The 25086-nt window shown below is 36.4% G+C and overlaps 2 protein-coding genes across 3 annotated transcripts; one reads left to right on the top strand and one right to left on the bottom strand.

Moving 5' to 3' along the window:
- The first annotated feature begins 3486 nt into the window (after window positions 1-3486).
- LOC109004086 (protein NSP-INTERACTING KINASE 3-like) lies at window positions 3487-10268 on the top strand. Of its 2 annotated transcripts, none has more exons than XM_018982495.2 (11): window positions 3487-4449; window positions 4677-4809; window positions 4898-4969; window positions 5180-5323; window positions 5456-5527; window positions 5620-5679; window positions 5776-5873; window positions 5976-6122; window positions 7441-7782; window positions 8644-9035; window positions 9510-10268. In XM_018982495.2, the coding sequence occupies exons 1-11, from the start codon at window positions 4347-4349 to the stop codon at window positions 9822-9824; spliced, it is 1878 nt and encodes a 625-aa protein (XP_018838040.1). In that variant the 5' UTR covers window positions 3487-4346; the 3' UTR covers window positions 9825-10268. The 2 variants fall into 2 exon arrangements, with proteins under 2 accessions (XP_018838040.1, XP_018838039.1); XM_018982494.2 differs by having other exon boundaries at window positions 3488-4449; window positions 7435-7782.
- Window positions 10269-23335: 13067 nt separating this feature from the next.
- LOC108985861 lies at window positions 23336-24274 on the bottom strand. Its single transcript, XM_018958313.1, has one exon. The coding sequence runs from the start codon at window positions 24272-24274 to the stop codon at window positions 23336-23338; it is 939 nt and encodes a 312-aa protein (XP_018813858.1).
- Window positions 24275-25086: the final 812 nt, after the last annotated feature.

Here is a 25086-nt window from a genome sequence, read left to right as displayed (position 1 = left end):
ATTAGCTAAAAATTATATTTTAAGTTATAAACTTACTATGTAAAAATAATGCATTAAATATTTAAAAAAATATATATATATATACATGAGTTCGGTTCGAATTGATCCGGTCAGTCTAAAATAAATTTATAGACTTTGAGATTGAACCAAATGTCATTGGTCTACATATTTTAGGATAGAGACTAACCGGTCCATAATTCGGTCCGAGCCTAACTTGACCGAAGCAGTTATGTGGGTCCGGACCGAATTATTTACCCCCTACATACGGCATATGTTACGGTGGGCGCATATTTGGAGATTCTCTCACGCTATCCAACAAAGAATAACAATTTGGTTAACAGTACAAATACCCTTCGCACGCCCCACCCCCACCCCCACCGCCAACACCCAACCCCATACTCCCTCCCTCCCTTCCTATTTTAAATTTCTTTTCTTAAAAAAATAAAAAAAACTTAAAAATTAAAGAAATATGCAAAATTTGGCGGTAAGCGCTTACGGCCAGCTATCACTCTACCTGTCTGTTAGATCAATCATATCCGTGCTGGGATCTTTTTCCTGCAAAATAATTTATGCCTATATAAATATAAATGAATTATAAAAGAGAAATTTTATTTATAATTTCTATATAGAGATGATATGTACAAGTTTTTCGTTAAATAAAAAAAATATTATTTTAATAAAAATATTATTTTAATTTTAAAATAAATTTAAAGATAAAATTAACTAAACTTTTAATACAGTTTCTATTTAGAGACTGTACGTAACATTACTCTTATAATTAATAAAAACTTGATGAATCAATGTTTTTTTTACTTAAAAAAAAGAGTTTTGCTATAATACTCTATTTATAGTGAGATTTATTATAGTCTTAAAAAAATAAAAATATCAATCATTTTTTAGCATTGTTGATTTCACATTAGCGATATGTTGGATGGATAAAAAATATGATTTATAAATATATTTTCTCTTTCAAAAATTGTTATTTCTAGGCTTCTTTGAAATATAAACAAAGAAGTTCTTTGTAAATGGCAGAATTCAATAACAACTTCCTAACAACCGAATTAAGTAATAATAATAATAATAGTACTAGGATAATACTACTATTTCCTTTCTATTTTACTGCTTAACTTCTACTGCTTTTTAATTTTTTTTATTTAATGATTAAGAAAATATTTTTTAATAATATTATAATATTTTTTTATATATTTTTAAAATCTTTAAAAGTGGTAAGAAATAGATGTATGAAATAATAAAAAAAAAATCCTACAACTATATGTAGCTCCCAACAATAACTGGGAGCAATGACTCTAGCAGGACTTATAGTACTATTAGAGTTTTGCTACATATAGTCAATTTTGTGTACTTCTTACACACTCTAATGATGTAATTAACTAAAATAATTATTTTATATTAAAAAAGTGATACAATTAATCATTTTAGTGAATCGCATAAAAGAATATATAAAGTTGATTGCACATAAAATTTTTGACTATTAAAATTATAGATGAGATTTAGGAGTGGTTTGGATTAAAAAATGAGTTAAAATAGATTGAGATGGTTTGTGAATAGTAGAATAAAAGTTTAATTATTTATTATATTTTATGTGAAAATTTGAAAAAATTATTTTGAGATTTGAAAAAGTTAAATTATTTATTATATTTTGTATAAAAATTTGAAAAAATTATAATAATGAAATGATATTAATTGAGATGAATTAAGTCCAGAGACATGCAACAGTAACATTGAATCTAGTGGTGTGTTCAAGATTGTTTATTTTTCTCTCTTTAGACTTCAAAATTAGGAGTTTGCATCTCCCCCCTCTTTTTTTTTTTTTAATTATTATTATTATTATTATTATTATTATTATTATTTTATTTTTTTTAACTCGGTCGTATCCAATAGTCAATATCCTGAAGTTTTCGAGTTCTGAAAATTAGAGAAATTCTATTTGCAGTCCTCAAGTGGGGACTGCATGTGCATGCATATTATTAAATGAGAGAAAACATTATTTTAGGAGGGATAATTTTGTAATTTTAAAAAATTTTAAAATTGAAATAACCTAGGTCTGTATATGCAGTCCCCAAGTGGGGACTGTACCTAGCATTACTCTTTGAATTAATATTCGATTCTTGTAACCAGTTTCCACGTTTAAAAAAAATCACCTTATAGTTTTCTAAAAGAGCTTTGCTACACAACCTCCACCACACTCGACACTCCATATTTTTCTAAATTTTTAATATTTTTAAAAAATTTTTTTTTTGAGTTTATTCTTTTTAAATTATTTTAAATTTTTTATTCATTATTTATATAATAAATATTTAATAAAAGAAAAAAATAATAAAAATTAAAAATAATGTGGAGTGTAGAGGTTGTATGAATAGTAAGAGGTTGAGTAGATTTTTTGTTTGACAAGAGCATCAGTATCCAATTATAGCCGAGACCTGATCCAAGTCAGAGTTATTCAAAATTATGAAATAAAGCTATTTTTTTTGTTATTATGTTTTTTTTTCTGTCACATAATGTAGTTTTTCTTTTTTTGGTTTAAAATGTTTTGGAATTTTTAGGAGAGAATGAGAGGAGATTTGAATTATGTGAATTAATGAAATGGTTTGAATTAAAACATCTTATTGAATTTTGGAGAATAAGAGAAAAAAAAGTTAAATATTATAAAGTTAAAAAGTTGTTTGAATATTATTTTTATTTTCAAATCTTGAAAAAATTATATTATTTTTTGTTTTGTTTGAAAATATAAAAATTATAATGATTAGATAAAAAATTAAAAAATAATTTATATCTAAATGACGTTTAAAAATAAAATTATGAAAAATTTTAATATGACATGATAATTTTTCTTATTTGTTCTCAAATAATCCCTTTATTATTAATATTTTATGATATTTTTTTCAAAAAAAAGAGGCGGGGTGGCCAGCGTTACAACCCTTGTTGGACATGACTATATGAGCCCCTTCCTGCTACAGAGTATTTAATTTGAGTCATAACTACTGCTTCAAGATTGAACCCGTCACTACAACATTATCAAAGTATCCAATTAGTCCAAAGCCTATTTCATAGTCTAATAATCGAGCTTTACTCCCATAAATAATTTTAACTTGCATTCAAACTCGAATTCTTGATTTCAAAATCATGAAATACCAGCTCGCACCAACTAATTACCAGTTATTTTAGGGTTGGTTTGCTAAACGACGTTAAGCTGCTGTAAATAGTAAATATGAAAAGATTTAAAAAATTAATTGGCACATTTGAGAGAGGTAGGTGGGGCCATGGGACAGCAGAAACTTTAACAGAATGTGATTATTTAAAACCTTAAAAATAAAAAAATGAAGCCAAAAAGCCGACAGAGACCCAAGACAATCCAAGCACGTGACCTGCCACTTCCAACAAAAAATACTTTCACCCTGCAATTACTTTGCCCATAGACATCCTCTTCTTGTTCTTCTCTCCCTCTCTCTCACTGATCAATCCCACACATCCCTTCAGTCCAATCACTGCATTTTTTACTTTACTTTACGCTCATTGGTTTTTTTTTTCTCCCTTTCAATCAGCAATACAAACACAATTTCAGTTTTTCACTGCCTCATTTGCGTTTCCAAAAAGCATGAAATTTTCGTTAATGGGTCTACATCTGTATCTGTGTCGACTTTGGCATTTTGTATTGGCCTTTGCGTGTTTGGTTCTATCTTCGTGAGTGATTATCATTAATCTTTTTTTTTCTTTATCTTTGTGTGCGCGTGCGAGAGAAGAGGACTAGCCGACTAGGAGACAATGGTATGGGAAGCACGGGGGACGAGCAGAGCAGAGCAGTGCTAGTAGAGACCAACAGTATAATCACATGGAATTTGTGGGGATTGCCCAAAACATATAGAAATCACATCCGGCATTCCCAGATCTCTAGGATCTCAGAATTTCAGGGTTAGATGTTTGCTCGCTTGCATTCTCGAGAAAATTCTCTTTTCTTTTGCTGTTTGTCTCAGCTCATTCGGTGCCCATTCCACTCGGTTTGATTCAAAGTCCTCTGTTTCCGAGCTGGGTATTTTGTGGTCAAGTTATACTAGCATCTGGGTCTTTCGTTTCTTTAAGCTTTATCTACTAGTAGCTGAGTTTTGTTTGTGAGTGTAAAGGCTAACAAACAGATACTGCCACTGCTTCCGTTTTTGGTAATGGTGGGTCTGGTTTTCTGATTTTGAGCTTTTTGTTTGAATAAGGGAAGTTTTAAGAAATAAGTTCATTTGAGAATGGCTTGTGTTCGTATTGGTTATGGTCTTTCCATCGATGGATACTGGTTGAGCAAAGAAGGTAGAAGCTTTTAGTGTAACTGTGAATAGAGTATGGCAAGAAATAGTTTCATGCTCTGGAAAGTTGGTCTGCTGGTTCTAGCATTGATGGAGACTTCTTCTGCTACTCTTTCTCCAGCTGGTATAAACTATGAAGGTCAGTTCTCGGATTATCTTCAGTTGAACTCCTTTCTCTTTCTTCCACAAATTTTTTCCTAAATAAAAGAAATCCCGTTGGGTGAATTGAAAATAATGGATGGATAAAGAATTTACTTTGCAGCTTGAGGCTTCAGAGCACTTTTTTGTTTTGTTTTTATTTTTGTAATTTCTTTTTTTCATACACGGATACTTCACTTTCTCTGTTTTCCCCTGAACTTTCCACAGTTGTAGCTTTGATGGCAATTAAAAGTGGGCTTTTTGATCCACATAATGTTCTGGAGAATTGGGATATTAATTCCGTAGATCCCTGTAGCTGGAGGATGGTTACTTGTTCTGCCGATGGCTATGTATCCGTTTTGTAGGTTTTTTAGTCCCTTCGAAAGTTGCCAGCATCTTCCTATAGATTTTCGTCAAAGAAAAGCTGAACTTTTTTTTTTTTGTTACAGGGGATTGCCAAGCCAGAGCTTGTCCGGGACCTTATCACCGGGGATTGGAAACCTCAGTAACTTGCAATCTGTGTAAGTTATTACAACTTTATCACTGATCTTAGAATTTGACTTCGTTTTTTCTTGGCAGTTGGGTATAACATCTATTTTGTTGATTGTTTCTGGTCTTAATTTACTCCATCTTTTTTCAAATCTTCACACCAAGTTTTCTTCCGCTTAAGATACTTGGGTAGTGCTACAAAATTTAAGTTGAATCTTAAATCGTGGTTTTAAAATGTGTAGGCTGCTGCAGAACAATGATATCTCAGGTCCGATTCCTGCTACCATTGGAAAGTTGGAGAGGCTTCAGACATTAGATCTCTCCAACAATACATTCAACGGCGATATACCTAGTTCCTTGGGGGGCCTCAAGAACCTGAATTATTTGTAAGTTTCATAACCTTCTTACTGTTCTTGTGATCCAACATACTAGAATTATACTTGTGCAATTTACTACATGCTTAATTGCTTAGCTTTTGGAACTCTAATAGCTTTAACATTGTTTTCTGAGCAAGTCAGGAGGTTAAACAATAACAGCCTTTCTGGATCCTGTCCTGAGTCTCTGTCCAATATTGAAGGTCTTACTCTCGTGTATGTACTTGTCCTTTGCAGTCGGCAATTTACTCTTCCATCCACATATTTTATAAGAAGTATGTATTCACTTTTATAATTTGAACATGCAGAGATCTTTCTTTTAACAATCTCAGTGGTACCTTGCCAAAAATACCAGCAAGAACTTTCAAGTGAGCCATTTTTTCCAACTTTCTATCAATGCTGAATTTCCATCAAGAAGTTTGTAATTGTAATAGTTGACATTCTCTTGCTATTTCCTCTTTCAGAATTTTTGGTAACCCTTTAATTTGCGGGGCTAAGGCTGAAAACAATTGTTCTGCTGTCTTTCCAGAGCCACTGTCCTTCCCCCCCGATGAGCTAAAAGGTGTTTATGACCATGTTATATAGTTAATTTTTTTTTTAATCTCAGCTTGATTCTCAATCGCATTTTTCTGACGTGCCTTGGATCTGATTTCTTGTTTCTTAGGACAATCAGATTCTGAAAGAAAAAGCCACAACGTGGCAATTGCTTTTGGAGCAAGTTTTGGTGCTGTTTTTTTCATCATTCTTGTTGTTGGGTTAGTTGTTTGGTGGCGATACAGACACAACCAGCAGATTTTCTTTGATGTCAATGGTTAGTTGCTTCCTATTCTTTGTTTTCCATTTCTTAGTGTATCAGCATCACTAAGACAGATTGTGCTGTAGCTCTCATGCTTGTATCCATGCGCGAGATTATGATTCACATTGTATTGGACTTGATGTTTGTCAAATTCAAGTTTTATCACCAATTGCCCAAAAAACTTAACCTGATGGAAGTGAATTTAATCATTTAATTAATACATCTGACACTCCCTCTTATATGTGAGCTAGACTTTCTGTAATTGAAATATTTAATAATAGGGAAAACGTGCACTCAAGTTTGGACTTTTGAACTTGGGACCATTGCTATAACTTTTAAGCTGATGGGAAGAAGTATCGCACTGTTATAGCTTAGCTGCGGTGAACCATTTATTACTTTTGTACATGCTATTATTTAGTGTATATTTCTGTGGGTGCCCTAACATGGAGTATATTTAACATCCAGAGGCCTTTTCATGGAATTTCATCTGTAGTTGCTTGTTTGATCTCATGATTTCTAATAGCATTTTCAGTTTTCTAAAACATTATCGTGGCTGAGTATTATTCTCTCTATAATTATTCCACATGGTGGTGAAAGCATTTTGAGCTGCTGGAATATCTACTGTTCTAGAACCTTGGCATTTAATCATAGTGGGAATTGGCCAATATGAACACAGAAATGAGAATTGGAGTCGTTGCTTTAGTGATCAAGAATATAGTATACTGTTGCTACAATCAAGAAAAATATAGAACTCTAGTCCATAGTGAGCAAGAGAGAGAAATCTAGTTGTCAAAAACCAATTTCAAGACCATTTGCACCCCCTTACAATAAAGTTACAGTTTAAGCTGTAAATCCTATATTTAGGGGATGCTTGGGGAATGAAATGAGATGAGATAAGAATTTTTTGAATAATAGTGAGATAGTTTGAGTTAAATATTTATTGGGTTTTGGGAAAGGATAGAGAAAAAGTTGAATAAAAATATTATAAAGTTAAAATATAAATTTTTTATATAATTTTTATTTTGGGATTTGAAAAAGTTGAATTGTTTTTTGTTTTTTATTTGAAAATTTGAGAAAGTTGTAATGATTAGTTTGAAAGTGTTTGTGTTTGAATGATATTTGGGAAGGAAATGAGATGAAATAAGATAGATGAGATGAGATGGGATGCGATGGAAATTGTTTCCAAACATCCCCTTAGTGTCATACTGAATCTACTGAAAGTATTGATTTGGGATTATACTGTTTTCTTTACGAACTCATTATGAATCTGGTCTGCTGCATGTAAGGGTTTTGTTTTCTGATTTTCTGATTGTTGCTGCATTCTCAGTTGCAGATCAATATGACCCGGAGGTATGCCTTGGCCATTTGAAAAGGTATGCATTTAAGGAGCTTCGAGCTGCGACTGACCACTTCAGCTCAAAGAATATTCTAGGGAGAGGTGGTTTTGGGATTGTATACAAGGGATGCTTGAACGATGGAACTCTGGTGGCAGTTAAAAGGCTGAAGGACTTTAATGCAGCCGCTGGTGAAATTCAATTTCAGACAGAAGTTGAGATGATAAGTTTGGCTGTCCATCGGAATCTTCTCAGGCTTTGCGGGTTCTGTTCGACTGAGAATGAGCGGCTCCTTGTTTACCCCTATATGCCCAATGGAAGTGTAGCCTCTCGGCTAAGAGGTTAGCTAATAGAGCACTAGTTGTTGGTTATTTTTCTGATCCTTGCTTGTATATCTTTCTAACCTTAGAATTGTTAAAACTTTGGCCACATCTAATGCATGGAACAAAAGTTGCTGCACCCACGCAACTCTAAATCCTTGTCCACTACTGGTTTATACCTCTTCAACCATGGTTTCAAGCTGGAAACAACAAACATCCCACTTCCTGTTGCACTGGCCTAGTGGGGATTCATCACCTCAGCCATCAATCCTTTGCAAGCATCCTCAAATGCCATAATGATTGCTTCCAATGCCCACGATTAATTTACTACTACTGCTACCTTGTTGCATAATGGTGCCCCTTGGCATTCTATAATCTTTCTAGCCTATCTAGCTTTCAACACCGTGTACTTTTGAGCTACTACCAGATTGGTCCAGACTTCCATCACTACACCGGAAATGTCTTATGAAATGTAACATAATCATCCAGAATTTTAAAATTCTGTAATTTTCCTTTATAAAACTTAGCATGCTTATTTACTGCTGCTCAAATTTATGTGCATGCATCTAATAATAGCCTTTAGAAGTCCTGTGTGAAAGCTTTTCTTTTTCCCTCCTTTTAAAAGTTTGATCAGAAGTCTGTTAGATGAACCAATTTCCTCAAAACATTAATTTTGTTTCTTAGGTACTTTCCTCAACACATTAATCTCATTGCTAATCACTCAATTTCATTTTTTTTTCTGTTATTATTTTCCAGTCAAGATGGCTATGGTAGCTAATTTGTCAATTAATCCGTGGGCCTTTTAGCCCTCCATTGTTTAGTAAGTATCCAGGATTTGCAACAGCTCAAAACTAATGACATCATTTTGGACTTTTCTTTCAGATCATGTTCATGGCCGGCCAACTTTAGACTGGACAAGGCGTAAGAGAATAGCTTTAGGTACGGCAAGGGGGCTAGTATATTTGCATGAGCAATGTGACCCAAAAATTATCCACCGTGATGTCAAAGCAGCAAATATTTTGCTCGATGAAGACTATGATGCAGTTGTTGGAGATTTTGGGTTGGCAAAGCTTTTGGATCATAGAGATTCTCACGTCACCACAGCCGTGCGTGGCACTGTTGGCCACATTGCTCCAGAATACTTGTCAACAGGCCAGTCATCAGAGAAGACTGATGTCTTTGGCTTTGGGATTTTGCTCCTAGAGCTCATCACAGGTCAGAAGGCGATAGATTTCGGGCGAGCAGTAAACCAGAAGGGTGTAATGCTTGATTGGGTAACTCTATCTTTCTTTTGGTGTTTTGATAATTTACAATAACATTTGCATAGAGAAAATTGATAATTTGAATAATGAACCTTTCCTCAACACAAAAAATAGAGAGAAGGGTGAGGAAAGTGCTGGCCCTGCTGGGAATCACAGGTCATGAATGAAAAATCATGACAGTGGAGTACCATATAATTTTTTAATGCAATTTAATTATTTCTAGGACTTAACTATCAAAGAAATTATTTATAGGACTTGTTTTGCACTCTCTTCGTATTTCTCCTAAGATAAATATCATGCTCCTTAAAAGGAGGAGGATACTGTTTAAAAACTTTCGATGTATCATGCTCTTGAAATTAAACCTCCATCACTGCATAAAAGCTAACAATTCTTCCCATGATTGGGGAATAGTAGGAAAATACTTTGGCTTAGACTGCTTACTCTTTCTTTAGATACATCTTACACTGCATGGCAACTCCTTTGCAGGTCAAGAAGCTCCATCAGGAAGGGAAACTAAGTCAAATGGTAGACAAGGATCTAAAGAGCAATTTTGACAGGGTTGAATTGGAAGAAATTGTTCAGGTTGCCCTCTTATGTACTCAATTTAATCCTTCTTGCCGCCCAAAGATGTCAGAAGTACTAAAAATGTTGGAAGGGGATGGATTAGCTGAGAAGTGGGAAGCCTTACAGAAGGTTGAGACACCAAGGTTTGGATATTCTGAAACCCCTCAAAGATATTCAAGCTTTATAGAAGAATCTTCACTTGTGGTGGAAGCAATGGAGCTTTCTGGACCTAGGTGACTTTTCTCTTTTATTTGCCCCACCTCTCCCTTCTACACCTCCATCATTAAGTGCAGTGATTTGAATGAGAACATGTGATTGGTGTTGGAAGCTGCCGAACGCACCAATTAATCTGTATAAAAGAAAAAGTAAATTCATGTATAAGTTATCTTTGTTCTTTGTCCTAAAGTTAGTTATTAAAACTTCTTCAAAAATAGAAGTCCTGGATATTTGTTCCAGATTGATTTCCTTTAGTTCCTTCCTCAATGTGTTCCTGCAGTAGGTCTTTAAGGTGCTCTGGGGGTGGTTTAGTCCATGATAGAGAGAGTAAAATGAAAGATTCTACTGCCCTCATCCCATTCTTACTTTTCTTAAACTCTAGAACTACTGCCAAGCTTAGAACAGATGAAGTGTAATCAGTTCTGATATAAAGATTTTGAGCACATGTCTGCAAGTAGATCCTTAGATTCCATCTCAATGTAATCAGCTTGACTATCATTCATAAGAGTGATTGGAGCATGCGCTGGAAAACCAATATCCAAGATAAAATGATGCAACTAGGTCAACTCTCAAGCCATCTGAGAGAAAATCATCCAAAAACTCTTAAATTTACATGAGTAATAAGACATTTACATTTTTTTTAAACTCTTTTTACAACTGTACTCAGTTTAAATAAATGGCTTTTATAAATGTAAGATCGGAAGTTCAAATCAGCTGACAAACCTATTATTTGATGAAGTGATATATGCTGTCACATTATTCCATATGAATTTGACAATTGGAGCCTTAGATCCAAACAATGGGAGATGCCATGGCCCATGGCTTTCTTGTACATCTCTTTCACTCTTCTCCTCAATTTGCAGGGTTTTAATTTTGAGACAGCTTTCAACACATTGGTGGATGCATTTATAACCATGAATTTGGTCATTTAAGTTCAGAGTCAATTAATAGTATTGGACACTTGAAGTTTTAAAAGATTGTGACTGTTCTCTTCTGTATATAATTTATCATGATTAGAGGCTAATTAAAAGCCATTTATTAATTTGTTTATTTGTTGTGCAAGTTATAAGATCAACTCTAATTATATTACAAAAATATTATGCGCAGTCACTTTTACGTACTCTTTGCTCACTCTACTAATGTGATTAGTTGCTCCATTTTTTTTAATAGAAAATAATTATTTTGGCCATTCAAATCAATAGCGCACAAAGAATATACAAAAATGACTTTATGCAGCAGAACTCTATTTTTTTTTTTTTTTTTATATGCAGCAGAAATCATTATATCATGCACATTCATGGTTAATCATGTAGCTTTTCTTGACAAGATATGGGATATTACCTTTAACAAAAATTAAATTTATTTACAAATTAGTTACAGATTCTGTCATCCCAATGACTGAGGCATACTGATCATAACCAAGAGATAAATAATAGTTTATTTTATTTCTAACTGCCCAAGAATAATCGTATATACATCTGAAATCATAAACTCCATAAAGTAGTAAATGGTTATTTACCACACAGTAACTATACCATCCTAAAAGAAATGAATTAATTTAAGCATTGCACTGAAGCGAGGTAAGATGTTTTTGTAAAAAAGTGGACCCATAAAAAAAAAGTGTGACTGCGTGAGACTTGTACATTTGGAACTTGTGACTTGTCCCTAGCACTTGTGCATGGTACATTAATTTGGAGCTCCGCACAATTTTTTTGCCATGTTAAAGTTATAATAACCTTTAATGCCACAGCAAGATTTTTGCATAGATATGGTATCAAATCTTGTTCATAAAAAAACACAAAAAACAACAACCTCCAATTACTTTTCTAACATGGCTCTATCATCATTTCTGGAGTTCATTAGATGGAGACAGACTCACCAAGAAGTGATGCATATTGATAAACCCATTGGAAAGCGTTGTAATAATCACACCATACAGTACTATACTTGACAATGTGAATTTCTTTTCTCAAATATTCAATGGCTTTTTTTTTTTTTTTCCTTCCTTCCTTCTTCTTTCTAATCAAGCATATTATAAAATAAAACAAATTACAAGAGTTTAAGGAGGGTCTTTCTCACTATCAATATACATAAAGCATCTAGAACTTTTATCAAAGAATATGCATCTAAAAACTAGATTGGTTGCTACCAATTGCGCAACTGAGTGCTAACATCGATTTTTGTTAGTTTCCACCCATTTTGATTGTGGAGAATATGTTGAATATTTGCTATAATGGGTGAGATTTGCCAGAACATGGATAGATCAGAATTTTCTATTTTTGTGATGACCTTTTGGGCATCACCTTCAATAATTGCTTGATTCTGATGGATCGCCATTTTTTAAGCGAGTAGAGCTGCTGAAGCTTCAGCTACCAGTGGGTTTGATGTTTGAATTTTTTCCGTTATGATTTCGAGGATATCACCATCGTGGTTTCTTCGTACGACTAATGCCACTGAGAAATTATTTTTGACTGAGGCATCCATAGTTCTTCTGGCTTACTCTGCTTCTTTTCCCATGCTGCTTTTATAATATTCATAAATATGGCTCAATTGGTTGTTTGCTTGCTCCACATATATTGAGGTGGGATTGTGGACAGATTCATTTTGCTGTCTCCATATAAAATTCATGATAATCACCGTAAAAAGTTGAAAGTGATGAATTTCTTCATCATGCAACCCCAACATTTGTTCTGGATGGATGATCATTTTTATCTGGCCAATTTGATATGGAATTGATGGGAAGATTTGCTAGATTTAATGGCCAGCTACTTTGTTGCCATAGAATCCTGGTTATTGGGCATTCCACAAAGAAATGTAGCAAAGTTTATTCGGCTGGGTTGCATAGTGGGCATTCCAATGACTCAAGTTGAGGTACGACAGTGCTGATTCTTTTTTTGGTGGGGAGGATATTCCATAATAGCTTTCAAATCAGTAGCTTGTGTCGGTCATGGATTCGCAATCTCCAAAGAGGTTTGAAAAGCTCCTATATTGTGTCTTGCATTTCTGGAATCTGGTTGCTAAGTGTTTTGTGATAAGTAGTTTTGATCGAAAATTTTTCATTGCTAGCTAGTGTCCAAACAATTTTATCACGACTCTGTGAGATTGTTGTTAGTGGGATTTTTTGTATCTCTGCACCACTTTCCTGATCAAAGAGACTTTGTATTTTCGCCATATCCCATGATCATGGATTGTTTGTAATTAATTTTGAAACTATGATAGATGGGTACATCTGGCCCATACCTTGAATTGGCTTTGGCTTGAAATTTTCCGTAGAGGGTATCTATGGATCTGACCATATGTTGACCGAGAGTCCATTGAGAATTTGGTAGCATCTTCATTTCTTGATAATATATCTTGTTTTGAGGAAACCTTTCCACAAGGTTGAATCTGATGATTTTGGTACCACAAGCCATTATGTTCTTCGCTTATTTCCTATCCTTTTTTTGCTTGTAGTGCTTAGTTCATTTTTTCCATCAATCTGAGCCCAAGTCTGTCGAATTTTTTTGGTAGACAAATGGATTTCCAAGATTTAAGAGTCATATTATGAGATTTGTCTTTTGGGAATCCCCACCAAAATTTTTGAAGCTTGTATCAAGAGTTTTACATACTGATTTTGAGAGTTGAAATGAGCTCATATGGTACGATGGAATAGTACTCGCCACAAATTTGATCAACATTGTTCTACCCGCCTGGGATAAGAGTTTTGTCTTCCAACCCTCTAATTTTTTCCCCACTTTTTTTGACAATTTTTTGTTGCTCTCTTTTTATTCCTATTGAAGGAGGTTGGTAGGCCTAAATATTTCATTCTTGCTGAAGATGGTTTGTAGGGGAGCCAATGAGATAGAAATGTTTTTGCTGCGGAACTTGTATTTCTAGTGATGAAAATGGATGATTTATTCAGATTGACTTTTTGTCCAATCCATTGCTGATATTTTGCTAAGCTTTCTGAGATTGCTTGTGCGTTGCTTTTCGTGGCTTTTGCAAAAATGATTCTATCGTTTGTGAAGAGCAGGTGGGAGATGGGTGGGCTGTTTTGATTGATTTTAACTCCTTCAATTGATTTTTGCTCTTCTGCTTTCAACATAATTCTTGAGAGTGCCTCTGTTATTAGGATGAAAAGAAAAGGCGACAATGGATCTCCCTGTCTAAGACCATGCTGAGCTTTAAAGAAATCTTGTGAGGAGCCGGTTATGAGGATGGAAAAAGTTGCTGTTGTCACACATTCTTTTATCAAATTTATTCCTCCTTGATTGAAACCCAAAACTCTCATTGTTGTAAAAAGGAATTTCCATTCCACTAAATCAAAGGCCTTTCCCTTGTCGAGCTTTATTGCCATTAGCCATTTTTTTTCCTATTTTCCGTTTGAGGTGATGGAAAAGCTCATGTGAAATTATAGTGTTTTCTTTTATATTGCGACCCTGAACGAATTCTGTTTGGAGTGGGGAAATAATATTTGGTAACAAGGGTTTCAATCGATTTGCCAAAATATCTGTGATAATTTAGTAGCTTACATTTGTTAGGCTTATTGGGCGATATTGGCTTTGGGTATTTAGATTTGAAACTTTTGGGATGAGAGCTATATTGGTGTGATTCAATTGTTTCAAAAGTTTGCCACTTCTGAAAAAATTTTGAACTGCCTGGAGCACTTCTTTTTTTATGATTTTCCAATAGTGCTTGTAGAATAAAGCTGTCATGCCATCTGGACCTGGTTTTTTGTGGCTTGAGATTTGCTTTAATGCACTGGATATTTCTTCTTCACTCAGCATTTCATTGAATCTTTCATTGTCGTAGTACGAGATTTGTTGATCAAAAAGATTTTCAAGTTGTTCTGGGAATTGCGGGTTTGATGAGGTATATATTGATCTGAAATGATTAATAAAATGAGATTTTATAATGAGAGGGTCTATTGTCCAGTACTAGATCTCAATTTGATTGAGTCAATTGAGTTCCTCCTCCTTCGGATTGTTGTTATGAGATGATAGAATTTTGTGTTGAGGTCTGTAGATGTGAGCTAGGTAATTCTTGATTTTTGCTGCCACAACGTTTCTTCATTTTCTCTTTGTTTATGTAATCTGCGCTGTAGTGTTCTCTTTTTTTCCTGGTTGTACGGTGTCATTTGGCAGCTTTGTATTTCAAGTAGCTCGCTTTCTAGCTCTTGTATGTTCTTCTGGATGCGCCCAAAGCAGGTTGTATTCCAACATTTCAACGCTTCTTTTGTTGCCTTAATTTTCCTGCATAGGATGTAAGCCGGATTGCCTTGATAAAATGTATTTCATGCTTCTTCTATTATTTGATGGTTGAGTGGTTCTTGAGTCCAGAATTCTTCAAATTTGAAAGACGAAGCCCTTCTGTGATTTTCTGTAGTGTGCAACAATATCGAGTGGTGATTTGATGTTGATGATGCTAAATGTTACAATTTTGCATCTGGAAAGAACAATCTCCATTATTTATTGGCTATAACTCTATCAAGCCGCTCCCTGATCTATGAGATCATTAAAATCACCAATACACGCCCATGGGCCTAGAAAGGCTTGATGTATTGAATTTAGATGTTGCCAAAAATTCTCTTTGTAATTGCATTGTGTTGGTGCATACACATAGGTGATTAACCATGGTTGATGGGGAGGATATAAGTAGACTAAAATTGATATTGCATTCATATTTATATGTACATGTTCCAGTTTTACACCTGGACACCACAAAAGTAGTAGACCCCCTTTTTTACAATCTGCTAGAAAATGCACGAAATAGTGGAAAGCTAAACTATTTACAATAGATATGGTGTGTTCATTCGTTACCAAGGTTTTTGACAAAAAAACTACATCCGGATTATAAGTCTTAATATTAGCCCTTAAGTTTCTAATTACCTTAGGTCGGGCTAACCCTAGACAATTCCAGGCTAGTGTCTTCATTTTGCTTGGGAAGGCATTTTTGAGCTTGTCTCATCAGCTTTCTTCGACTTTCCAGGGAGTGGTGGTGATGACTTGCCATATGGGAATATTCTGACTTTCTACTTGCAAATTTTTTCTTTCCCTTTATAACCTGACTAATGGTATTATTTCCCTGGTCTTCTTGAGGTCTGATTGGCTCAATGTATAGGAAAGCTTTGCTGGGCTCTTGGGCTACTGCGGACGGGCTCTATGTGAAAATACTCTTGACTGGGCTTTTGAGGTACTTGTCTAGGTGGTGGGCTGTTGTCAGCTTGACTTTCCAGGCCTTTCTCTATTGGGCTTTGGGAACACATATATATGGGCTTGGTAGAGAAAATATTTCTATCCATCTTTCCAATGAAAATGGGCTTTTGAGCTATTAAAATTGAAGAGAGTGATGTGGGCTCACCTTGCAGGGATGATTAACTTGAGGCCCCGTGCTTTGTCATCTATGTTTTATAACTCTGCATAGCCAATAGATTTGTCTCCATTGTGCCTTTCCAGGGCGTGTGTTTCCTAGTCGACATGGGATTGATTTGTGGTGTGACCCCTGCAAATTTCTGAGACCCTTGAGTTATTCCTTTTGCAGCTACTTCTGTCGATTCTGCTGGATAAAAAGATAGTGGACTGCGGGTTTGCGTAAACTGCTTTGGTGAGTCTGGTGAGTCCACAGTGATGTAATTTATTTGGTTTGGTGAAAAATTGATTGCCTCTTCTTCACTGTAGCTGAACAGCTGCTGTGTGTTGGGAGTTCTCATTTCGATGGAACTTTTCGCTTGCTGAGGGATTGTTGGTGACTGCGGAAAAAATTGCAGAAGTTGAGGGTGTTTTCCAATCGTATGGATTCGTTCACTGCGGGTAAGTATTCCTTGACTGGCGAGCGAAAGTCTACTGCTATTCTGACTCTGCACATTTAGAAAATTAGGTCTTTCTATTTCTTTCCCTCTGAAATTTCTTTCTTGGCTGTTGATGGTAGTTTGCGCTTCTTGTTCCTAAAAATCTGCCCCTGCTTCTTACCATTCATCTGTTTTTGAAAATGCTTGTGAAAAACTTCCATTGTTGAACTCTGCTCTCAACCACGGCCCCTAGCTCAGTTTTTCTGGAATTACTTTTAGGAAATTGCAGAAGATTTGAGAGTGATCCAGCCTTCCACATGCGTAACAAAAATCGGAAAGTCTTTCATATTTTATGGAAACCCATATTTCATGATTTCCATACCCTGCTGCAATGGCTTTGTAACTTCTATTTCCACTTTCATTCTGATGTATTTTCTGTATGCTATCCCATAGACAGGATCTTCTTCCACTTTGATCAAATTTCCTATTGCTTTCCCAATGTTTGTTGCATTTCTCAAAGTCATGTAGTCCAGAGGGAGTCTGTGTATTTGAGCATTGAACAAAGCTTGTTTTAGGTTTATCTCTTGCAATGTCACTCCTGGTGGCCATGGTTTGAGGACGAGGAGGTGGCCTTTGAAATTCCATGAAGCTTGATTCAAGATTCTCAGCTTATCTTGCGGGGTTTTGAAGGTGAAGATGAACATATTTGTTTCAAGATCCTTTATCAAGAATTTCTATATGAAGTTCCATGTTGCTTTGATACTTGAGTGGATTGCAAATTTGTTGAGGGGTCTGTCGGCTACTAGTCTCCCTACTAGAACTGTATCTGATATTGCTTTTGCTATGTCTGGTGCAGGGCCAGCCATAACAAAGCTTTCTAGGACCATTAAAGAAGGGCACATCCTTGTTCAAATAGGGATATTGAAGAAAAGGAACTCGATCCAGGCGCTACCAGAGCTGTATAGTTAACAAAAATTAGTATAATCTAATAAAATATTCAAACACAATCAATAGTGCAGGTTAGCTAAAAGATCATTAGACTGAAGGAAAAAAAAAATAGTCAAGAATTGGTAGCCCTAGTGATAAAATCTAATTTCCCATGCTACCAGTGTGCAAGAAATCAAGAATCAAGAGAAAAGGGAAAAGCAAGTATCGAGAGTCAGAGAGAAGAGAGAGAAGAAGAGGGAGAAAAATATATTCTGTATTTCTTGATATTAATCTTTCTGTAACAGTACATGTCTTTATAGTAGTTTATTTCTTTACGTACACTTATCAGTGACGTGTACAACTTCTATTTAACTTCTATTTATAATTGCTAACACTCCCACTCAAGAAGTAGTGTATATATCAATAATATCCATCTTGCCAAGTAAAGAATGAAACTACATTGAAGCAAGAGGTTTTTTTAAAAGATCACTAAGTTGATGAGAACTTCAAACATGTAGAGTTTTAATAATGCTTGTTTGAATTTTTTCACGGATGAGATGACAATTTATCTCAATATGCTTGGTCCAATAATGAAAAACTGGGTTAGAAGCAATGTGAAGAGCTGTCTGATTATCACAAAACAAGAGAGCTTGTTGAGAGTGGGGAACACATAGAGCAATAAGGAGAGAAAGAAGTTAGGTTAATTCACATGTAGCAGATGCCATGGCCTTGTATTAAGCTTCTACAAAGGAGCGGGATACAGTTGCCTGCTTCTTAGACTTCAAAGAAATAAGATTCTTAGACTTCAAAGAAATAAGAGATCACCTAGAAAAACACAATAACCAATTATAGACCGACGAGAATCAGGTCTTAAGCTACCACCTAGTTGAGAGAACCATGCTCTCATGATTTGAATCCATGTTTCTCATGTCAACCTAGTCTGAATCAGGATGAGTGAATCCTGGTGGTTGAGCCATATAAACATTTTTTTGATAAAAACACATACAAGAAAGCATTACTAACGTCAAGTTGCTTGAGAGGGCAGCCATAGGAGATGGCAAGAGATATGACAGTGTGAATTGTTATTGGTTTGATAATAGGGCTATAAGTATCGGCAAAGTCAAGGCCAGCTTGTTGATGAAAGCAATTGGCGACAAGGCAGGCTTTATATTGTTATACATTGCGATTAGCCTAACCACCCATTTGCAACCAACAGTCATGTAAGAGGTAGGAGGCACAAGAGTGTTTAAATTTATTTGCCTTATAGCATCACCCAAATCGAGTGTTTAACAGCAGAAGAGTAACGAGTAGGCTCTGGGAATCCATGTACGAGCCATTTAGTTAAACGGATCAAACCCTAAAACCTTAACACGATCCATATCAATAACAGGTGAAACAACACGACCTGCTTAATCCATTTAGTAACTAACGTTTACTAGGTTAAGGTGGACATGATTTGTTTAACCCGCCTCAACCCGTTTCATATATAATACAATGCAACTATATAAATCATTCACAATTAATACTGGATTCATGATAAAATATTTTATGATTAATATCCAAACCAATAATATATAAGAAAACTAATATTTTCATGAAATAAATTACATATTAACAAAAAAAAGTAATAGTTTGAGATATTAAGTAGTCAAATACTAATATTAATATTGCATATTCTCAACAACAACAAAAAGACATATAAGACTAAACCTTTATATAATTTGAAAATAGAGTTTATTCATGTTATACGGGTTGGTTGCAGGTTTCTCCGATTGTCTCACAATTGACCTAGTGTTATTAATCGTGTTTTATTGGGTTGACCCGTTTTGAATCAAACCTACTTATTTAATGTTGTGTTCATGTTGGATTCTCAGGTCATGTCATATATTGCTATCCTTAGTGTGAACCGATTCGAAACTAAAGAGGAGTCTAGTCATGTGTAGGTGGAGAGCGTGTGGTGCATGGAGAGATGTGTAAAACGGATGATCAGTGGATGTCGGTGTGTGGATGGACAGAACACAACAATTTTTGCACAGAATTGCCGATGAAAACTCAGAGGATAAGTCGATTTGTAAATTGGTTGCATGAAAATAGACAAGAAAAGGAACATAAATTTATATATGCTTTCACCTTACAAGCTAATTAAACATGTGAGGCAAAACATGACCAAGTGATGATCGATGTCTATAAGCACACTTATGATTTAGAACTACCTTTCCACGATTTTCAAGTCTAAGTGGGTGTTGTAGAGAAATATAGAAAGATATTTTAATGGAAGTTTTCCTCAATTGTATTGATGTGATGAGAGTCTAATTTATACAGAGTATGTACACAAAATTAAGGAATTACAGTAATCGAAAAAGGAAAGAATTTACAGCTGTAGCTAGAAATCTGTTGCACTATTTATTTACATTAGTATGAAAATTAATGGCATCATTTTTGGCAAGAGTATCCGCATGATTTGAGGCTAGGCATCTGGGTGATTTATCTTTGGAATGATCTGCCTTGATACACCCCCTCCCCTCAAAATTGAGTTGCCATCAGCAAGAGCAATTTTGCTTCTTAGTACTTCTGTCCACTGCCTTGAAAGTGGTTTTGTCAATAAATCAGCAAGTTGGTCTTGAGTGTGAACATGTCTGACTTGAAGTGCACCTCGTTGAACCAGATCTCGAACAAAGTGAAGATCAATTTGAATATGTTTCATCCTTGAGTGTTGAACATGATTGAAACTAAGATGTGTAGCTCCAAAATTGTCGCAAAGCAAAGATGGAGCGGATTGAAGCTTGAAACCAAGTTCTTGAATAAGAGAATGTATCCAAACAGTTTCAGACGCTGCATTAGCAAGTGCTCTATACTCAACTTCCGTCGAGGATCTTGGAACAGCACGTTGCTTCTTTGAACTCCATGAGATAGGATTTGAACGAAGGAAGCTGATATAGGCTGAAGTGGAGGTACGATCGTCAAAATTACCTGCCCAATCAGCATTTTAAAAGGTTGTGAGAGTGGGATGTGTCCTGCTGGTTAGCTTAACACCATGGAAAATAGTTTGCTTCAAGTAGCGCAGGAGCCTTTTTGTTGCTGTCCAGTGGGTTTGAGTGGGCTTGTGCATGAATTGAGACAGCTTATTCACAGCAAATGAGATGTCAGGCCGAGTGAGGGATAGATATTGTAGGCTGCCAAGGACTTTTTTGTATTCAGTGCTATCAAAGGAAGCAGTACCATCATTGAGTTTAAGAGGTGTGCTGGTTGAGAGAGGAGTGCAGACTTCTTTGGCACCAAGCATGTTAGTATTGGACAATAAATCACGAACATACTTATGTTGGGAAAGAAAGATACCATCTTGAGTGGGTAAAACTTCCACTCCTAAGAAATAATGTAAGGATCCCATGTCCTTCAATGAAAATTTCCAGCCAAGTTGTTCAACAATAGAGCTCACAAATTTGAAGTTATTCCCTGTGATCACTAAATCATCCACATATACCACAAAATAACGGAGAATTGAATCATGGTTATAAATAAAGAGTGAAGAATCTGCCCGTGAATTCTGAAAACCAAACTGAAGTAGAGCATTTTTTAAAGCCGAGTACCATGCTCTAGGTGCCTGTTTGAGACCATAAATAGCCTTGCGGGGTCGACATACATGATCAGGTTTAGTTAAGTCCTTAAAACTTGGGGGTTGCAACATATAAACAGTTTCACTAAGTTCCCCATGTAGGAAGACATTGTTTATATCCATTTGCCGCAACCCCAGCCATTCATTACAACAATGGATAAAACAGTTCAAATCGTGGCTGGCTTAACCACAGGACTGAAGGTCTCCTTGTAATCAACTCCCGGACGTTGGTGGTACCTTTTAGCCACAAGACGGGCTTTAAATCTGTCCACTGACCCATCAGGTTTGCGTTTCACTCTAAAGACCCATTTACAGCCTACTGGGTTACACTGACTTGGAGGAGGGACCAAGTCCCATGTCCCATGCCGCATGAGGGCAATTAGTTCGTGGGACATGGCCTCACGCCAGTGAGGTTCAGAGACGGCTTGACTCACAGATGTGGGTTCAATGGTCTCGGGTAAGGGATGTTTGGTGACAGTGTGTAACTGTTTGGGTTTGAAGATCTGATTCATAGACCGAGTGGTCATAGGATGGGTTCGGGAGGTAGATGGGTGTTGAGTCCGTAAGGGATTTTGTGATGTGGGTTCAGCAGGTTGGGTAGAGCTAGCACCTAGTTCAGGAGGAACGAAGAGAGTGGGGCTTTGAGGCAAGTTCGGCAGTGTATTTGGGGGGTTAGGGTTCGGAGATGCTGGGTTTTCAACGAGAATCCAAATTCAATTGATTTTGTAAAGTAAAGGAAAGAGAGTCACGAAGATTACCTGGAGTTGCAGTGAGCATGGTGGGAATATTAGCTGAAGACACTGGAGGCGAGGAGAGCATCACGGGCGGCACGGGAACAGGGACCGAATATGGAGCCTGTGAGATACGCGAGTGGGGATGAGAGTTTGAAGAAGGCTGAGTTTCAGTCAATGGGCTTTGGGCCTTGTCAAACAATACATGCCGCGAAACATAAAGACGCCGTGTGTTTAGATCAAGGCACCGGTAAGCATTTTGAGTGAGGGAATAGCCCAAAAAAATACAGGGTATAGATTTGGGCTCCATTTTGTGTTTATTGTATGGTTTGATGAGAGGATAATACAAACAGCCAAAATTTCTCAATTTGAGATAATTTGGGCGTTGACCAAAGAGAGCCTGGTACGGGGATATATTTTGGAACAAAGGTGTAGGTTGACGATTTATAAGAATTGTGGCTGTTTGAAAAGCATGTGGCCAATAAGTGAGAGGTAAATTTGCATCATGAAGCAAAGTGAGACCGGTTTCCACAAGATGACAGTGACGTCGTTCCGAGACACCATTTTATTGGGGTGTGTGGGGAGCGGTAGTTAGATGACTTATGCCATGAAGAGAGAAAAAGGATTTTAAGCTCACATATTCACCCCCATTGTCCGAGTATATGGTTTTAATTTTGCATTGAAACCGATTTTCAACAAGATTTTTGAATTTTGGAAAAATTGTTGTGACCCTGGATTTTGTTTCCATAGAATAAAACCACATGTATTTGGTGTGATGATCAATAAAAAGAAGATAATAGCGAGAACCATCTAAACCAACACAATGAGTGGGACCCCAAACATCCGTATAAATGAGTTCAAGAGGTGCATTGCTCGAGAGACTATTAGAACCAAATGGTTGTTGATGAGTTTTATTGATAGAACATGATGAACATAAAAAAGACTTTTATTTGGTGTGACTGGAAGAGAAAAATTACGAACAACATTGTGAACAATTTTAGAGGACGGATGATCAAGGCGTTTGTGCCACCCGTCAAGAGAGGTTCGTTCATGCACATTAGCAACCATTGGAGAAGAAGATGCCTCCAGTGTTTACGGGAAGATGTAGACACCATTTTCACACGCACCTCTTAGCAGGATCATCCCCGAGATCTTGTCCTTCACAAGAAAATAGGAGGGGTGAAATTCAATAAGCACATTATTTTGAGATGTAAAATGATGCACATAGATAAGATTTTTGGAAAGATTTGGAACACAGAGTGTATCATTGAGAATGAAGTCTTGTTTGGTGATTTTAGAGTGAGGGATCCTATATGTGAGACAGCCAAACTTGAACCATCACCAAGCACGACTTCATCGGTACCATCATATTCTGAGTGAATGGACAAATTGTTGAGATCTCTAGTGATATTATGGGATGCAACGGAGTCCATGAGCCATTTATTGTCCATGACTTTGGAAGTAGAGGTGCAGTTGGCAGTCACGACATGAGGATTTAATTGAGAGCACAACTTGGCCGTGTGACCAATTTGGTCACAAAGTTGGCATCTGGGCTGGTACTTTCGCTGGGTGTTATTGGGCCGGCCCGATGCTTTGTTGTGAAACTTTGAGTCTTTAACTTGGCCTTGGTTTCTGAGAAACCAGCTGGTTTGCCGTGGGTCTTCTGGGAAGAATTTCCAGAATTTGGCTTGCGGTGTGTATAGTTCGCCGACACCACAAGGTTTTGAGTTGCAGACTCAAGCTGCCGGAGATAGCTGTCATGGCTAACGAGAAGATCATGCAGCTCTTCAAAGGTCAAGGATCTTTCTCGCGCATGGATTGGTGCGGCTATTTCCCTGAAAACAAAACCCAAACCATTAAGAATGTAAAGGGTTAGATCATCATCAGATATGGGATGGTCGATTAGAGCTATCTCATCAGCCAGAGCCTTTACGGCATGGAGATATTTTGGAATCGAGCGATTTCCCTCTTGAATCAAGGTAATTTCTTCCTTGAATTGCATAGCCCTCATTCGAGATCTGCTAGCATACATATGATTCAATTTTTTCCATGCCTCATGAGATGTTTTAGCAGTAGCTATAAGAGGAGTGATGGTGTTGGAGGTTGAGGCAAGAATGGCACTAAGAATCAACTTGTCCTGCCGAACCCAATGGGTTATTTTTAGGGCAAATGAGGGAGTGCCATCAGATGATGGACACACCGAAAGACCATTTACATAGTCTAATAGGTCGTACCCAATGAGAAGAGCTTCAAATTGGGCACGCCATTGCGAAAATGTGGAGGGGGTTAACTTCTCATTAATTTGAGCTGTGATATTGAGAGCTACCAGTGGTGTTTCGGTGGGAGAGAAAGGTTGGTTGTTTGGATTTTGGGAAGAAGACATATCTGAGTTAGGAATCGTAGTCTCGTTTGAGGTGTGGTCGTCTGATACCATGTAGAGAAATATAGAAAGATATTTTAATGGAAGTTTTCCTCAATTGTATTGATGTGATGAGAGTCTAATTTATACAGAGTATGTACACAAAATTAAGGAATTATAGAAATCCAAAAAGGAAAGAATTTACAGCTGTAGCTAGAAATCTGCTGCACTATTTATTTACATTAGTATGGAAATTAATGGCATCAGTTTTGGCAAGAGTATCCGCATGATTTGAGGCTAGGCATCTGGGTGATTTATCTTTGGAATGATCTGCCTTGATAGGCGTAACATTAGATAGTCTATGGAACTACATATGTAATACAATCTTATTTCTGAACTGCACAAGCATGAATATTATGCATGCACACATACACAGATCATCATTCTGAGAGCTCATCCTGGTAGAGGTGGAAGGGCTTCTCAAAACCATACATTTATTACACTCACGCAAGATTACAGAAAACAAAAAAAGATAAAAAGCCAGAAAGACTCGTAACTGAGCCCATTGCCTTTCTGTGACTTGCCGGTTTGCAGCAGCGCTTCAGGCCAGCAAAACCAATGGTCCTAGAGAATATTGCTGCTTCATCTCATCATGTGCTGCTGGAATCAGTATACCATTGGCTAAGCATCGGTACACTGTTTGAATGAATCCAGAGCTTTGTGAGGGTAATTGAAATTCAAGGAAGCCCTCAATAATCCAGCCAGCCCCATTCTTTTTCTAGGACCCATGGACGTATTATCGATAATCAACAATAGACTTTCATACATATAACCAGATTCAAGAAACTGAGACATAGGTATGCATTACATGATATCCAATGGCCACT

Source organism: Juglans regia, chromosome 16 (assembly GCF_001411555.2).
Source record: "Juglans regia cultivar Chandler chromosome 16, Walnut 2.0, whole genome shotgun sequence".
In the NCBI taxonomy this organism is placed as follows: Eukaryota; Viridiplantae; Streptophyta; class Magnoliopsida; order Fagales; family Juglandaceae; genus Juglans; species Juglans regia.
The sequence above is the reverse complement of the archived record's forward strand: the minus strand, read 5'-3'. Positions and strand labels throughout refer to the sequence as shown.